We start from the raw sequence: 18015 nt of genomic DNA, 5'->3' as shown, positions 1-18015 counted from the left end.
TATCAAGGAGATCATTTGCAAGATAGGCCCCTTCCAAGATTTCGACTTCCTTGGGGCCTCCACAGGGTTTAATCCAGCACTGCCATCCAGGGTTGGCAACTGACTAATTGCTCGGATGTGGGAGCTACTCACCCACAGTGCCAGGATTCAACCTTAGCTTGTTTTTCGCCATCCATTTCACCACTGCATCCAGGCAACAGTCTGGAGACTGAACAGCCTCTCCTCATTCGGATGTTATGGAGAAATAGAAGCAAGTGTTTCTTTTTGGTTTTCACGGCTTGTTGTTACCGTTGTTTAGTAATAATGGTGGTTGCTTTTTCAAACTGTGAGCCGCATTGAGACTTTTGGTAGGAAGACAGGGTAAATCTTTGTGGGGGAGGGGGCAATTAACTTTAACTAACGAACTGTACTTCTTTTAAAGATCGAGGGTCTGGTGTGTGGTCAACTGACCCAATGCCACAAAAGTGACTTTGCATCAGCTGCCAAGGGTAGTATAAAAGCTGAAATGTACTCGCATTTGTCATCCTGTGGGTTTCACATCCAGTGGTACCTCTGGTTATGTACTTAATTCATTCTGGAGGTCCGTTCTTAACTTGAAACTGTTCTTAACCTGAAGCACCACTTTAGCTAATGGGGCCTCCCACTGCTGCAGCGCCGCCGGAGCACGATTTCTGTTCTCATCCTGAAGCAAAGTTCTTAACCCGAGGTACTATTTCTGGGTTAGCGGAGTCTGTAACCTGAAGCGTATGTAACCAGAGGTACCACTGTACTGCACAGGCGGGAAAGCAGAAAAATGCGAGGGCACTCTTGCTCATTAAGCGACAAAAGTGTTAACCTGAGCCAAGGGTGGAAGGGGAACCCAAGCCTAACGATAAAGCTTTATGCCACGAAGCAAGAAAGTTTACGTCGCCGCGAATCTGCTCTCCTTAAGCTGCTACCGGACTTGCAAAACCTTCTAATGGGTAGGCAAAGGAGCTTTGCAAAATTCACTGAGCACCACCAGTGGCGAGTTTGGCTTCCGCTGTGGAGGCAGCACAGAATCCCAGAATTGTAGAGTTGCAAGGATCATCTGCCGGGATATGCAGCCTACAATCTTGCCGTTATCAGCACCACGCTCTGATCAACTGTGCTATCCAATCCGAGTTTGTGCCCGAATTTCAGATTCTGGAAACCGGAGAGAACCATTGCACTGAGGATCTGTTTGTGGGATCTGTTTGGCCACTGCGAGAACAGATGCCGGACTAGATGGGCCGCTGGCCTGACCCGGCAGAGCTCTTCCCTTGTGGGTACAACCTGGCACCATTCTGCGCCCTCCCCACCTCATGAGAGATGCTCACATGAGCGGCTAGGGAGTCACGACTTGCGAAAGAATCTGGAAGATTGCTTATCTCCTTGAGACACCTTTCCTCATTATCTCCACTGCCCTGACTCCTCCATCTGGATTGGGGGAGGGCCCTGACTCAATAGAGATTGGGGGGAAAGTGGGGGGGGGAGGAGAGACTGCACCAGCCCCGATATACTGCCTCCTTTAATCTCTCCCCTCCCCACTCCTTGCTCAAGTTTCTAACTAACTGGTGACATCCCATCTTCAAGGGAGTAGGGCAGGAAGATGTTACCACCAGCCGCCAGCTGCGGTCAGGCCAAGTTATAAGGAAAGGTCAAAGGTCACTGCCGGAAGCCCCAGTTACTAGCTGAAGTGTGCAACACGGCATTTCATCACATTTTTCATGCCCTGTGAAGCCGCCTTCTTCGCCACAACCGTGCAAGCCTGAGACCAGGTTGGTCCACCCATGAAGGACACCAGGTGACCTTGAGCCAGTTGCCAGCTCCCAGCCTGAACTACCTGGTAGGGGTGTGGAGGATTAAGCAGGAAGAGAACATACCATGCATGCACCCATAATTCAACAGCAGACCTGGGGGTCTCAAATTTCAGCGGCACCCTGTGTGACGCCAACATTTGGCGCCCCTCTCTCCTGCTCCATTCTTTTTTTCTTTTTAGCAAAAGGAAGAAAACCTTTTATTTTCATTTATTCACTCTTCTCCTGCTGCTTTCTAAACAACAGAATTGCAGAGGTGGCAGGGACCGCGAGTCATCTAGTCCAACCTTCTGCATTGCAGGAATCTTTTGCCCAACACGGGGCTCAAACCTACGACCCTGAGGTTAAGAATCTCATGCTCCACCGACTGAGCTACGCATTATGGTTGTGGTGTCCCCGAGGCTCCACGGCCAGTGTGACCGAACCGGTCGTGCTCCCCTAAATCCCCCTCTGCCCAATTCTCTTGGAGGAAGGGTAGGATAAAAATTAATGATTTTACAGCTAGGAAACTGAAGCCGAGAGGAAGGCAACTGGGTGTGGGCAGGGGAGGATTGTAGGTCAGCAGCTGAAGACATACTCTGCTGACCTTTGGGTCCTCCAGATGTTGCTCCCATGAGGCCTGGCCACTGGCTATGCTTGCTGGGGCGGATGAGAGTTGTTGTGTAGAAACATCTGGAGGACCAAAGCTTCCCCACTCCCAAGTTAGAAGAACAGGGGAGCAGCAGGTACTATTGCCTGAGACTCTGGACTGCTATCCTCAGCTTCAGGATACAGTATTGGGCTAGAATAAACAGACTGACCTGGTAGAACAGAGCTTCTTCCTATCTTCTAACTTGTCCCAGAACGACACGTCCTGGCTAAGCTGGGATTTGAAGCCTGGCATTCCTGCGCGCTTATAAACAAAAAATCAACTCTCTAGCCACCTGAGTTAACTGCTTTTATTTGCATTATTTTGGTCGCACACTAAGGTTGACTGCAACCACCTGGTCATGGAGTGCAAGCGGGCGACACCATGCACTCAGCCGGCGCTAAATAAATGTTTAGGAGTAATTTATGGTCCTCCTTATCTCGTTTGGCGAATGACCGTGGCGGTGAAGGAGGAGGGGATCATGAGAACTGGGATGTGCAGAACACGGCAAGGGCAATGCTATGTGCCATCTCGAAATGCCGTCAGGAGATTGCCTTTGATGCCCAAATTTCCATGTTTACCCTCCATCATATAAGACAATAAAGTTGCAAGCACAAATCTGGTTTCATCGTGCTTGAGCATGGAAAGTGGGAGAGGGCCATTGCCCTCTTGTTTTGCTTGTGGGCTTCTCACAAGTCTCTGACCACTGTGGGAAACTAGATAGGTCTTGGCATGATGCAGAAGGACCCCTTTTATGTTTGTTTGTTGAATACATGCTGATCATAGAATTGTAGAGTCAGAATGGGTCGCCAGGGTCATCTAGTCCAACCCCCTGCAATGCAGAAACCTTTTATTAATGTGAGACTCGAACCCATGACCCACAGATTAAGTGTCTCAGGTACAGTTCTCCTAGGAATAAAGCAAAAGCAAACCCCAAAACGTTAATGCAACACCTGGCAATAGAGGTCAGTGGTGCCACCTTTATAGCTTCCGTATGGCAGGTGTTTCTTGAGCCTAGTGGTCCCTGCAGTCACCTAATTACACAAAACAAATGGAAATGCCATGAAAATCCCTGAAACGAGACGTAATTGACTATAGAGTTAAACTAAATAACAAAAATCAGAAAGTTTAATGAAAAAAATTAACCTAGAATTAAACAAAGACTTAACGAGATGCCGGCTACAAAACTCGTTTCACTGAACTAATCAACTTGAGGAAGATTTCTTTTATAACCGAATGGCTAATCCTTATTTTGATGAAATACTCATATATAAGAGATTTGTGGATGACCTTTTCTTAGTATTTAGGAACGTTAGTAATATATAAATATATATATATATATATATGGTGTCAGAACATTCATCCTAATATTAAGTTTACAACTCACTTTCATAGCCAACAAATAACATCAGGGATTTTCACGGCATTTCATTTGTTTTGTGTAATTTTTTGGTTCTGTGACTGTCTTTTTCCCACTGGTTTCTATCCTAAAACACACCTGGCTTCTGCTATCCTTTAGTCCTCCTCCTGTAGAACTCAAGAGCAGCTCAGGTTACCCCACATAAGCCACTCGCATGTAGAAAAAAAGAAATCTTTATTGGTAGAAATTCATACAAAACATAGCCCCCGCAATCATCTCCAGGGAGCTTTCCTGATGGTATCAGCCGTTGATCCTGGCAACAGAAGCGATGCCCAGAGCAGAACTGGGCAAGGGGAGGGAGCAATTTCCCCTGCAGCATAACCGGGCCTTGCTGCGCCTTTAAAAGGGAATAATGGGTGGTGGTGGGTTTCAGTCGGATGAACGGAAGGCAAAGACGTATCACCACGTGGGAGGGCCAAAGCGTGAGATCAGCACTTCCTGGTCATCAAGGTCCTTCTGCACTTTCTTCCTCATGTAAAAGATGGGGCAGTCGCGGCTGAAAGGAGTTGGGAGAAAAATTCATTCAGGAGTGGGAGTGATGGGAAGCAGACACTTAATTGGCAACCTGCATTTAGGAGACTAACAGAAGAGCTTGATGGTGCTTGGAAACACTAGCTGAAAAAACTGGGTCTCTCCTGCAGGAAAAGGGGCCCAACAGAATCCAGAAATCTGGGCTCACATAATCGTTCCCTGTTTCTGACAATTTGTATGAGGTGGTAGAATGGGCTCTACTGCTTCAGGCTGCAGGTTTGCGGGTGGGGCGGGGATTCTTGTTTTGGAGCGTTCCTCTCTAGAAATACCGTATTTTTTGCTCTATAAGACTCACTTTTTCCCTCCTAAAAAGTAAGGGGAAATGTGTGTGCGTCTTATGGAGCGAATGCAGGCTGCACAGCTATCACAGAAGCCAGAACAGCAAGAGGGATTGCTGCTTTCACTGCGCAGCGATCCCTCTTGCTGTTCTGGCTTCTGAGATTCAGAATATTTTTTTTCTTGTTTTCCTCCTCCAAAAACTAGGTGCGTCTTGTGGTCTGGTGCGTCTTATGGAGCGAAAAATATGGTACTCTGCAAGAAAACTAGTGCGGCAGGGAGAAAACACTGGGCTTCTCATCTATTTGCAAGGAATTTGTGTTTTGGGGGGGGGAGTTTAAATGGAACATTCAGAAACGGTACCCTATTCATGCAGAAGAAAATTGTGCAGCCCACTCAGGACTTGCTACCTGTACACACCAGACCGTGGTGGCCGTTGTTTCCCGATTTACACACAAATATGTCCCACTGGTATATCCAAGCAACCCCAGCTGATATCTCATGTGCTGGAGCAGAAGGCTCTCTCTCTCTCTCTCCACACCCCTGGCTGCTGCCAGCATCTGACAGGTGTTATATTTATAAAGGTAATAAACATCTTCAGGAGTACCAGCACCCCGCTAGCTCTCTGCGGGAGCCATCTGTTTGCTGTTCTCAAACCGGCCTGATAAGCAGCTGTAAACACCCAGGGGTGGCGTAAAGTCATATTTTAGCCCATTATCCCGTGGGAACGGGCAAGAGCTGGTGGCTGCTCAGCAAAGGTGTGGTGAGCGGCCAGCCCCTCACCTGGTACACAGCACATCCTCGTGCAGGCTCCCTTGGCACCGCTGGCACTGCGTCCACAAGCGCGAGAACTTCTCCTCCAGAGAGCTCAGATGGGTTACCTGTGGGGAGAGGGAGAAGAGGTGGGTGGCAGGACCAAGGCAGTTGGAACCAATTGTTCCATGGCCCTCTCAAAACCCACGCAAACTGCGGTTGTGGATCCTCACAATGTCTACAAGTAGTTCAGCATCATTTGTTGCAAGGTAGACTTAAGGCTGTGGGACGCGGGTGGCGCTGTGGGCTAAACCACAGAGCCTAGGACTTGCCAATCAGAAGGTCGCGGTTCGAATCCCCGCAACGGGGTGAGCTCCCGTTGCTCGGTCCCTGCTCCTGCCAACCTAGCAGTTCGAAAGCACGTCAAAGTGCAAGTAGATAAATAGGTACCGCTCCGGCGGGAAGGTAAACAGCGTTTTCATGCGCCGCTCTGGTTTGCCAGAAGCGGCTTAGTCATGCTGGCCACATGACCCGGAAGCTGTACGCCGGCTCCCTCGGCCAAAAAAGCGAGATGAGCGCCGCGACCCCAGAGTCGGCCATGACTGGACCTAATGGTCAGGGGTCCCTTTACCTTAGACTTAAGGCCATCCAGTGAGTTCATGGCAAAGCGAGCTTCATACCGGAGACTTCCCAGGTCAGTGCACGGGCCACACCACCAGGAAACCCCATTTCCTATCCACGTAAAATTCCCAGTGGCTTGCTCACAGCCCCATTCCTCTCCCAATGAAGGGAGGAATTTCCAAGGTACAAGTTGAATTCAGAGGCTTGTGCCTCAGTATGCAGGCCACCTGGGCTCCTCCTCTGTCTTTGCTGGTGGAGTCCCTTGCACTCCCACTCAACCCAGTGAGCTCTACCACTTACCTCCTTCTGGTAAAGCTCAGACTGGCGGCCCAGGCAAAACTTGCACACAGCACCTGATGGAGGAAAGCACATCAGAAAGCCATTTTCCTCCCTATCCCATTTCCACTTTGGAGTTCCTTCCCTGCTCCCCCATTCCAAAGGGAAGCCACAATCAGGATGGAACGACAAGGCAGCCTGTTTACATTCGTGCTGAGACAATGAGGTGGAATGAATTTTTGCTCATGCCCAGGACCTGACCAGCCTCCTCCGGGGAGGAATTTTTTATCTAAAGTTACTCGTTCTGCCATCTCCTTGCTGCTAGGTACCTGCTTTCTGGTACAACGCGATCAAGTTTGCAGTCAGAGAGGGCTCTTGTCACAAAAAACTTCTGTCTCTTTCTCTAGTGCATGTAAGACGTTTGGGAAATCTCCGGTAAGTGACCAGAAAGAACCCAGGAATTAATAATAATAATAATAATAATAATAATAATAATAATAATAATAATTTATTTATACCACGCCCATCTGGCTGTGTTTTCCCAGCCACTCTGGGCAGCCCCCTACAGAATATTAAAAACACGATTAAGCATCAAACATAAAAAACTTCACTAAGCAGGGCTGCCTTCAGATGTCTTCTAAAAGTCACAGTTGTCTTTGACATCTGGTGGAAGGGTGTTCCACAGGGAGAGTGCCACTACCGAGAAGGCCCTCTGCTCCCAGCCGTTCTCCAAACCGCCCACGAGAAATTACTCCCATCCCTTTCAGGCATCCTGGCAGAGCCCACCCCCTTTAACAGTGCCACGTATCTTCAAACAAACCCAGAAACTTGGTTTCAGATCCTCTCCCGCAACTTGCAAGTAGCCCCCCCCCCATCTGCAAACTTGAGAAAGAGGGAGAACAGGGAAGTAAGCAGAGGTGCCCAGAGGTCAGTGTGTGTGTGTGTGTGTACAGCAAGGTTTTCCTGCTGGTAACAAAAGCTCAGCAGAGGCACCGTTTTGTGACACACGCTCCATCCACTCTGTGGCAAATTCCGGCAAAAGGAACTTGCAACATGCGCTGCTGGTTAGAAGCGCCTGATGGGGGAGGGGAGGGGACTTGTTTTTGACATAAGGCTCTGCAAAGCGGAGGCCAGGAAAGACAGGCGGGGACAGGATCTCACCATGGTGGTTGAGCACAGCCCGGCAACCGATGCAGGTGCTCCGTTTGGTAGCAAACGCCATGAGCCCTCCGACTTTGGCTGTCAGGACTGTTTTGCAGCGAGTGTGTTCCCCCTCTGCAAAGGGAAGGAAGTGAAGGGTCAAGCACGTATGCCACCTCCAATACATTGCGGCAGTGGGGAGGAGAGGGTAAAGATCCGTACTCCAGCTGTCTCTTGCCCTGTCCATGGAAAGGGATTGGTATCCAGATTTCCCTGGTTAGCACCTCCCATAGAATAAGCATACTCATAGAATTGTACCCAGGGGTCATCTAGCCCGACCCCCAGCAATGCAGGAATCTCAGCTAAAGCATCCATGACAGATGGCCGCCCAACCTCTGCTTAAAAACCTCCAAGGGAGGAGAGTCCACAACCTCCCAAGGGAGACCGTTCCACTGTCGAACAGCTCTTGCTGTCGTAGGAGGTTTTACCCCCTTTTCTGTGACTACGTGAAGGAGCACGAAAGCAGCAGAAGGGGGAGCAGGACTGGGTGGCGGAAAACATATAGCTTCCGCCAAAACAGATGAAGAAAGAGTCTGGGTAAGAGTCTCTTTCCGAAAGATGGCCCATACTGCTATTTCCGACTAATCCATGGGGTGGGGGTCAGGGTCAAGCATGGGAGACTCTTGTTTCTCTAGAACAGCGTTTCCCAAACTCTGGTCTCCCGCCGTTTTTGGACTACAACTCCCATCATCCCTAGCTAGCAGGACCAGCGGTGAGGGATGATGGGAACTGTAGTCCAAAAACAGCTGGAGATCCACGTTTGGGAATTCCTGCTCGAGAAGGATAAGTTCCTGGTGGAGTAAAAAACGTAACAGAAGAAGTAAATAAACAATCCCTCCTGAGAAGGCCTGTAGGGCTGCCTACTGAGATCACTTCCCTGCGGCGGTGAGACACTGCTTTCGAGTTCACCAAGCACAAAGAGGGTGGACCAGACGCGGATACACAGTGCCAGGGGTTTGGTTACGGATGCCACCAAAATTAATCCCAATTTAGGATGAGAATGATTCAGGGGTCTGTAGCCTTTTTTGCAAGATCACGGGGTCTCTTCCTCTCTCTTCTCCAGAAAGCAGAGCCAGCGGCCACACTCACTCAGCAAGACGTTCTGCGCCTTGCCCTCTCCCAAGATGGGCTCGAAGATGCGCAAGAGGGGCTTGGCAAGCTGCTGCTCTAGGTAGTACTGCGTGTCGATGGGCAGGTTATTCTCCAGCACGTAGATGGGATCCTGGGGAGACAAACAGGGGAAAGGCATAAAAGCAGGGAAGATGTGAGTTTCGGGTTACGAGTTTCGGGTTACGAGTGCACCTTAGCACCCAGAACATACCCCTCTCTGCCTCTGTAGTCTTGTTGCCTAATCACCCTGGAAACCTGAAGGTAGGCAGTATGTATGGGGGTGTCTATGCACAGGCCATCATATGGGAAGTTCATGGTAGCAGCAGTCAGCCTGATTCAATCAATGCCTAGAGGTTTTCTCCTTCCTTCCCCGGTTCGGCAGGGAGGAAGAGAGGATACGAAAGTGGTAGAAACAGACCTAGTTATGCGCCCCCCACCCACCCACCCACAGATTAACTAACCCCAAACAAGATCCAGCAGAAGCACTAAAGCCAACCTAGTGAAAACTGGTGGGGAAGAGGGGCTCCAAAACTCACATCAGAAATGGTTTAGGAACGCCGGAAGCAGCCTTGTACAGTCAGGCCACTGGTCCATCCAGTTCAGTATTGTCTACACTGATTGGCAGCAGCTCTGCGGGGTTCCCTAGCCCAATCTGGAGGTGCTGGGATTGAACCTGGCGCCTCTCAGGCCTGCAAAAGCAGGTGCTCTTATCACTGAGCTACGGCTTCCTGAGCCCCACTTGGAGTTCTTGCTTCCAAAAACCTCTTCCTCCTCGAAGCCTCATGGTGAATGGCCATCTCCGCCCCCCGGCAAGTATTTTGCAGTGCTAGCGCTGCACATTTCAATGCAGCTTTGCACCTGAAGAAGCATATACTGTATTTTTCGCTCTATAAGACACACCGGACCACAAGACGCACCTAGTTTTTGGAGGAGGAAAACTAGAAAAAAAAATATTCTGAATCTCAGAAGCCAGAACAGCAAGAGGGATCGCTGCGCAGTGAAAGCAGCAATCCCTCTTGCTGTTCTGGCTTCTGGGGTAGCTGCGCAGCCTGCATTCGCTCCATAAGACGCACACACATTTCCCCATACTTTTAAGGAAGGAAAAAGTGAGTCTTATAAAACAAAAAATACAGTTACTAGTCCCTATTGCCCATTGCATCCCTCTCCCCATTACTCACTTCAGATTTCATGTAAGCTGCTACGCCTTTGGCAGCGCCGATAATGACGTACGGAACCCGGTCCCCCAGGTTGGGAGCGCTGCCGGGATCCCGCCGACGCATCCTAAGGGGAGAAGCCATGAGGAGGTGTCACATGATGAGCCAGACTGGAAGGTGGTGCGCCAGGATCGAACCAACCCCCAAGGATGTATTAAGCAGAAGGAGGCACTGCAGAGAGGGACTGAGGAATGTTTTCAGAGCCAGAAGGGATCTGGGGGTGCATGTGCGTGAGAGCAGCATGACTTTAAAAGCAGTAACTTTGATTGTTTTATGCTTGATGCACAAAAATTGAAAACCGGGTCACCTCAAACACCAAAAGAATAGCTGGCAAAAATCTGGAGGGTAGCAAAGATGAATAAACACACACAACTGATTGGAGTGAGAGATTATACAGTGGTACTTCGGGTTAAGAACTTAATTTGTTCCAGAGGTCCGTTCTTAACCTGAAACTGTTCTTAACCTGAAGCACCACTTTAGCTAATGGGGCCTCCCGCTGCTGCCACCATGCGATTTCTGTTCTCATCCTGAAGCAAAGTTCTTAACCCGAGGTACTATTTCTGGGTTAGCGGAGTCTGTAACTTGAAGCGTCTGTAACCCGAGGTACCACTGTACACAACTTTTTATATGGTTTCATGTATTTTTGTTGTGAACTGCTCTGATGCTCTGACATATTTTTATGAAATAGCGGTCTATACATTTTTATAAATAAACTAAAATATAACAGAGAAAATTTTAATTATCTATGGAATCCTCCAGCTGCATTTATGAAGAATAAATGCAAGTGTTGACAAATGTAACAGCTTTTCTATGTGGCAAAACATGAATCTAAGTATATGAAAGGTATTTATAATGTGTACGTATTTAGCATTCTGGTGCGTTTACTGGACGTTTTTTGAGATTTAATAAAAGGTGACTTTACTGAAAATAGATACATACAAAACAGGACGAGTCCCTCAAAAAAGGAGCTGGAAGAAGTTAAAACGCCGAAAAGCCCAACATGCGCGATAATAACGCTATTAACATATTTTCCAACAGCGGAGGCACCGCTGAGAAACATCTTGAAAAAGATGACAGTACAGAACGAAGCACGAGGGCAAACTGGTACCAGCCCTGTCCCGCAAAGGCGGCCCCACCGGGGACACTTTCACCACCCAAACTTTTGTTTTGTCAAGAGGCAGCGAAGCAAAAGGAGCAGGTCTGTCACACCGGAACGTGTGCCTGTGCGAGGGAGATGAAGTGGCGGCAGTCAGACAGGAAGCCCAGAGCAGGAGGGGTGGGCGTCCCAGAAGGTTCCACTTGCAGCTGCGCTGGCCATAACTATTTCTGCCCTTCCCTTCGGTCATGCCTCAGCAGCCGCCCCACACCCACACACCTTTTTCCGCTGTCCTGAGGGCAGACGGGCCTCGATAACTCAGGGGAAAGAAAGTCAAGGGGGAGGGAGGAGGGGGAAGAGGAGAGACAGAAGAAGAAGAAGAAGAAGAAGAAGAAGAGGAGGAGGAAGAGGAGTTTGGATTTGATATCCCGCTTTATCACTACTCAAAGGAGTCTCAAAGTGGCTAATAATAATAATAATAATAATAATAATAATTTATTATTTATACCCTGCCCATCTGGCTGGGCCTCCCCAGCCACTCTGGGCGGCTTCCAAAAGAATATTAAAATACTGTGATACATCAAACATTAAAAGCTTCCCTAAAGAGGGCTGCCTTCAAATGTCTTCTAAAAGTCTGGTAGTTGTTGTTCTCTTTGACATCTGGTGGGAGGGCGTTCCACAGGGAGGGCGCCACTACCGAGAAGGCCCTCTGCCTGGTTCCCTGTAACTTGGCTTCCCGCAGTGAGGGAACCGTCAGAAGGCCCTCGGCGCTGGACCTCAGTGTCCGGGCAGAACGATGGGGATGGAGACGCTCCTTCAGGTATACTGGACCGAGGCCGTTAAGGGCTTTAAAGGTCAGCACCAACACTTTGAATTGTGCTCGGAAACGTACTGGGAGCTAATGTAGGTCTTTCAAGACCGGTGTTATATGGTATCGGCGGCCACCATTCTCCTTTTCCCTTCCTCCCCCACAACAAACACTTTGTGAGGTGAGTGAGGCTGAGAGACTTCAGAGAAGTGTGACTGGCCCAAGGTCACCCAGCAGCTGCATGCGGAGGAGCGGGAAAGCGAACCTGGTTCACCAGATTACGAGTCTACCGCTCTTAACCACTACACCACACTGGCTCCCATAATGCCCTCTTGCTCTCAGAACTCAAGAAAGGGGACCACAGAGCGGCCGTAGAACATAAGGACACAAGGAGAGCCTGTGGGATTAAGCCTGTAGCCCATCTAGGCCACAATTCTGTTCTCACAGGGGCCAACCCACATGCCCTCATGAGAAACCTGCACGAGGGCACTCTCCGCTCCTGCAGTTTTGACAAACTGCTACTCAACACAACCTTTGAAAGGTCTAAGTGGGGGTGCCAACTTGAATACAGTGGTACCTCGGGTTAAGAACTTAATTCGTTCCGGAGGTCCGTTCTTAACTTGAAACTGTTCTTAACCTGAGGTACCACTTTAGCTAATGGGGCCTCCTGCCGCCGCCGTGCGATTTCTGTTCTCATCCTGAAGCAAAGTTCTTAACCCGTGGTACTATTTCTGGGTTAGCAGAGTCTGTAACCTGAAGCGTCTGCAACCCGAGGTACCACTGTAAAATATTGGGCAGGGGGCAGGTACGCCCCACCCCACATAAGCCATCACATGATGCAGTGCACACATGTCATTTGAATGGCAATGCCCGTCAATTTTGGGGAAGCCCAGCCCCCCTCAAATATTTTATTGGGGGGGGGGAGAGGGCAAGGACCCCTGAGGCCCTAGGAATTGGCTCTTATGGGTCCAATGCACGGCGTCTCCGGTTATGAGGATCTCAGGTGGCAGGGCTGGAAAAGACTCTGCTTGAAAACCTAGAATCATAGAATTGTGTCGTTGGAAGGGACCCCAAGGGTCATCTAGTCCAACCCCCTGCAATGCAGGAATCTCAGCTAAAGCATCCATGACAGGTGGCCACCATCCAACCTCTGCTTTAAAACCTCCAAGGGAGGAGAGTCCACAGCATCCCAAGGGAGACCGTTCCACTGTCAGAGAGCTCTTGCTGTCAGAAAGTTCTTCCTGATATATAGCTGGAATCTCCTTTCTTGTAACTTGAAGCCATTGGTTCAGGTCCTATCCTCCAGAGCAGGAAAAAAACAAGCTTGTTCCATCTTCCATACGACAGCCCTTCAAATATTTGAAGATGGCTATCATGTCTCCTTTTTCGCAGGCTAAACGTACCCAGCTCCTTCAACCGCTCCTCATAAGGCTTAGTTTCCAGACCCTTGATCATCTTGGTTGCTCTCCTCTGCACACGGTCCCGTTTAGCACCATCCTTCTTAAATTATGGTGCCCAGAATTGGACACAGTATTCTAGGTGTGGTCTGACCAAGGCAGACTAGAGTGGTAGTATTACTTCCCTTGATCAGGAAACTATAGTTCTGTTGGTGCAGGAATAGCATCAGCTTTTATTTGCTGCTGCATCACACTGTTGGCTCATGTTAAGCTTGTGATCTACTAAGTCCCCCTTGATCCCTTTTACATGTACAGTGGTGCCCCGCAAGACGAATGCCTCGTAAGACGAAAAACACGCTAGACGAAAGAGTTTTCCGTTTTTTGAGTCGTTCCGCAAGACGAATTTCCCTATGGGCTTGCTTCGCAAGACGAAACGTCTTGCGAGTTCTGGCGAGTTTGTTTCCTTTTTCTTAAAGTCGCTAAGCCGTTAATAGCCGCTAAGCCGCTAATAGCCGTGCTTCGCAAGACGAAAAAACCGCAAGACAAAGAGACTCGCAGAACGGATTAATTTCGTCTTGCGAGGCACCACTGTACAGTGGTACCTTGGTTCTCAAACTTAATCCGTTCCAGAAGTCCGTTCCAAAATCAAAGCATTCTAAAACCAAGGCACGTTTTCCCATAGAAAGTAAGGCAAAATGGATGAATCCATTCCAGACTTTTCAAAACAACCCCTAACACAGCAATTTAACATGGATTTTACTATCTAATGAGACCATTGATCCATAAAATGAAAGACACACAATATCTATCTATCTATCTATCTATCTATCTATCTATCTATGTATCTATCATCTATCAGTAGCCGAACTGGGTTCCACACAGTCATGAAAACAAACCAAAAAGCCACAAAAACGCAAAAGAAGTAGCAAAAGCAGAGCGACCTCAGTGTAACACTCAAAACAGAAGAGTGGCACTCAAATCGGAAGCATAACATTCAAAACGGAGCACATTCGGCTTCCGAAAGACATTCGCAAACCGGAACACTTCCTTCCAGGTTTGCAGTGTTTGGGTTCCAAACTGTTTGTGTACCAAGGTGTTTGAGAACCAAGGTGCCACTCTACGACTAGTAAGCGTCCCCACATCTCATATTTGTGCATCTGGTTCTGCCTAAGTGCAGAACCTTGAGAGAGATGCTGCCAGTTAAATAAATGATGGTCTGACCTAACATAAAGGGAGTTTCGTGTTCGGTCTAAATATGTGGGGTGTCTTGGGGTCAGGACCACCACCACCCTTGCTCTCTTCGGAAGTGATGCATTTCTTTCCCCCTGCCCCCAACCCAATAAGATAAGGTGGGGGAAAGTGCCGCCTCTTCCTTCGCTCAACTCACCGCTCGGCCAGCTCCACATGAGCCTGGCGGCCTGCGTATTCATCTGCTGTACGTGTCAGTTCCTTGGTGATCACCAGCTGTGAGATGTCGACTCTGTTGCAAAGCAGGTCGGAGATCACCTCCTTGGCATGGGCCACAGCACCTGTAGGGTCCCTGCAGAGAAGGAAGCGTGGAATAATCTGAGCCCCTCCTCTCTTTCCCGCAGAAGAGAACCATCCCAGAATGAATCAAGGTTCTGACCCTTCAGGGAGGCTACAGAAAGCTGGGATGCTATAGTCGGGTTTGCCATTCGTAGGAGCCCGTTTCTAAGCGTTTTGTCCCAGCATCCAGGAATTTGAGATAAGTATTGTTCAGCCTCGGATCGTGCCCACAACCGCTCGGCAGACCAGAACGTCTCAAACAAACACCTACAGACCTATCTATGAGCAGCTTCTGTAGGCAGGTGTTGATGAGGTTTGCCACTAGGGGGCAGTTGTCTCGGCGCACGGTCTCGATGCCCTTACAGTCCATCTTGTCGTGGGTGTCAGGGTTGGAAGAGAAATAGAGGCCAGCATAGCGTTTCTTGTTGATCAGGAGATAGGGGAAGTACACCTGGTGCGCGGACAGATTGAGAAAACAGTAAAGGTCTGTGTTATCACATAGGAGCCTTCAGGCACTAAAGTTGAAACTTATTTCAGAAGGTTCTTGTTGGGCAGCATCTGGAACAGCTAATTCATTAGAGAATGAGGCTTTTAAATTTCAGGGTTGTGGGTTCGAGCCCCACATTGAGTGAAATATCCCTGCCTTGTGGGGGTTGGACTAGATGACCCCTGAGGTCCCTTCCAACTCTACAATTCTGTGATTTTATGATTCTAGGATGAACAGACTTTCTTTTTCAAATTATGATTGCTTTTTCAGCTGAAACAGTGGATGTTTCAAGTACCTGAACAGTAACTGCACAGGGTTTGAGTGCCACGGGAGGCTTGCTTTGAAATTAAAATAGCATTTTTGAAGCGCTCAGTTTTCCCCATTAAGCTCACACACCCTTTGCCCATTCCATGTGGTCTCGAGGGTGCTCAGGCTTCCCCTCGGCTGCTTATTTACATTAACGGAAAATGGGTGCATTAATTGGGGTACACTAACGGAAGATAGGTACGTTAATCCGTCATGGATGCTTTAGTTGAGATTCCTGCACCGCAGGAAGTTCCGCTAGATAACTCATGGGGTTTTTTCTCTCCCAACTCTATGATTCTAATTGCACAACAGACATCACGTCTAGTTTAGGCCCTCACAATCACAGGGAGGGACGCGGGTGGCGCTGTGGGTTAAACCACAGAGCCTAGGACTTGCTGATCAGAAGGTTGGCGGTTCGAATCCCCGCGACGGGGTGAGCTCCCGTTGCTTGGTCCCTGCTCCTGCCAACCTAGCAGTTCAAAAGCACCTCAAAGTGCAAGTAGATAAATAGGTACCACTATGGCGGGAAGGTAAACGGCATTTCTGTGCGCTGCTCTGGTTTTCCAGAAGTGGCTTAGTCATTCTGGCCACATGACCTGGAAGCTGTATGCCGGCTCCCTCGGCCAATAAAGCGAGATGAGCACCACAACCCCAGAGTTGGCCACGACTGGGCGTAATGGTCAGGGGTCCCTTTACCTTTAATCACAGGGAAGATGCTATCAGTGTTAACAAACTTCCTTGACATGTACCAGTGTAAAGGTATGTGCCCTTGGTCTTCTTCATTTCCCATCTCCTTCCTCCCTGCCCATCCACTCCAAATGTCACCTCTGTTTTCCACCTCTTACGTCAAGGCACTTCTTAGCGTTATATGAGAATCTTATGGCCGAGGGTTTCCAAAGTTACGAACCCAGCGGGTGGCGATGGGAGATGGAGAGGCTTTTCTGAGACTCACCTTCTCAAACTCTAGCTTGATGGGGGGAATGAAATGGCTGGAGACCCAGGCAGCTGCGTCCCTGCCTATCTCCATGGCCTCGGCGACTGACGGCACACCCAAGCGGCACATGACGGAGTCTGTGTCCCCGTATACTACCTGTTGGGGGAAAGGCCGCAATGAAACTCTGGAAACTGCCAACCCATCTCTCTGCGTCTCACAGCTTCTCAGCCGCAGGACAGCTATGCCAGCTGCCTCCACCACAAGCCACAGCGTGTCGCTTTCTCTTCCTCTAGCAGCTTCTGTCTGGCTCGTCCCCTGCCCCATTTCCCTGTCTGTGCCACTTTCCCAGCCACAAGATCTCTTTCCCTTCTGACTGTCCTGTGACCTCCCTGCTGTGACTCCTCCCTTACCAACGGCCATTGCGAGCATGATAAATGCCACCAAACAGACTTTAAAAATGACACAATATCCATATGGAAGACTGGGGAAAATTATGAAAAGTCAATTTAAAATTTACTGATTGTCCGTATAATTAAAGCCATGGTTTCCCCTGTAGTGATGTATGGAAGTGAGAGCTGGACCATAAAGAAGGCTGATCGCCGAAGAATTGATGCTTTTGAATTATGGTGCTGGAGGAGACTCTTGAGAGTCCCATGGACTGCAAGAAGATCAAACCTCTCCATTCTTAAGGAAATGAGTGCTCACTGGAAGGACAGATCCTGAAGCTGAGGCTCCAGTACTTTGGCCACCTCATGAGAAGAGAAGACTCCCTGGAAAAGACCCTGATGTTGGGAAAGATTGAGGGCACAAGGTGAAGGGGACGACAGAGGATGAGATGGTTGGACAGTGTTCTCGAAGCTACCAACATGAGTTTGACCAAATTGCGGGAGGCAGTGGAAGACAGGAGTGCCTGGCGTGCTCTGGTCCATGGGGTCACGAAGAGTCAGACACGACTAAACGACTAAACAACAACATACAGTGGACCCTCCAGATATGAACTTAATTAGTTCCGGGGGTCCGTTTGCACCACGAAAATTACGTAAATAGAGGCACGCTTCTGCGCATGCGGCGGAACCCAGAAGTATATACTTCCGGGGTTGCCGTGGCCATAACCCGAAGATTCCGTATCCAGAGGGATACGTAAGTAGAGGTACAACTGTATTGTTAAAAGAGAATTATATGAAAATGATGTATCGACTCCTGCAAAAATGTACAGAACAAGCTCCAATAAGTGTTGGAAATGTAAAGAAAAAGAAGGCACATTTTTTCCATATGCGATGGAATTATAAAATAATTAAAAATTATTGGGTAATGATTTATAATGAAATGAAAAGAATGTTTGAGACAACCTTTGTTAAAAGACCAGAAGCTTTTTTTGCTAGGCATTTCAGGTCAAGATTTGCCAAAAGAAAAGAAGAAACTTTTTATGTATGCTACAACCTTGGCTAGGATATTGCCAGCCCAAAGATGGAAAAGCGACAAATTACCAACTAAAGAAGAATGGCAAGAAAAATTGGTGGAATACGCTGAAATGGCAAAGCTAACTGAAAGACTTAGAGACAAGGACAATAGAGACTTTTAAAAAGACTGGGAACCCTTTATGTTGTACTTACA

The 18015-nt window shown here is 48.6% G+C and overlaps 1 protein-coding gene across 2 annotated transcripts in view; it reads right to left on the bottom strand.

Annotated features, from left to right (window-relative positions):
* Window positions 1-4022: 4022 nt before the first annotated feature.
* The window catches only part of POLD1 (DNA polymerase delta 1, catalytic subunit), a 35382-nt gene continuing 21389 nt past the window's right edge, over window positions 4023-18015 (bottom strand). For both annotated transcript variants that reach the window (XM_081883843.1, XM_081883844.1), the window contains exons 19-27: window positions 16420-16557; window positions 14950-15125; window positions 14535-14687; window positions 9811-9913; window positions 8612-8744; window positions 7484-7597; window positions 6347-6399; window positions 5456-5553; window positions 4023-4361 (exon numbers count right to left, since the gene is read on the bottom strand). In XM_081883843.1, the coding sequence (XP_081739969.1) occupies window positions 4265-4361; window positions 5456-5553; window positions 6347-6399; window positions 7484-7597; window positions 8612-8744; window positions 9811-9913; window positions 14535-14687; window positions 14950-15125; window positions 16420-16557 (1065 nt within the window). In that variant the 3' untranslated portion in view covers window positions 4023-4264. The remainder of the gene's footprint in view (window positions 4362-5455; window positions 5554-6346; window positions 6400-7483; window positions 7598-8611; window positions 8745-9810; window positions 9914-14534; window positions 14688-14949; window positions 15126-16419; window positions 16558-18015) is intronic.

The sequence above is a fragment of the Podarcis melisellensis genome (assembly GCF_964234715.1).
Source record: "Podarcis melisellensis genome assembly, chromosome: 13".
In the NCBI taxonomy this organism is placed as follows: Eukaryota; Metazoa; Chordata; class Lepidosauria; order Squamata; family Lacertidae; genus Podarcis; species Podarcis melisellensis.
Note: the sequence above shows the minus strand (reverse complement) of the source record. Positions and strands in the feature narration are given on the sequence as shown.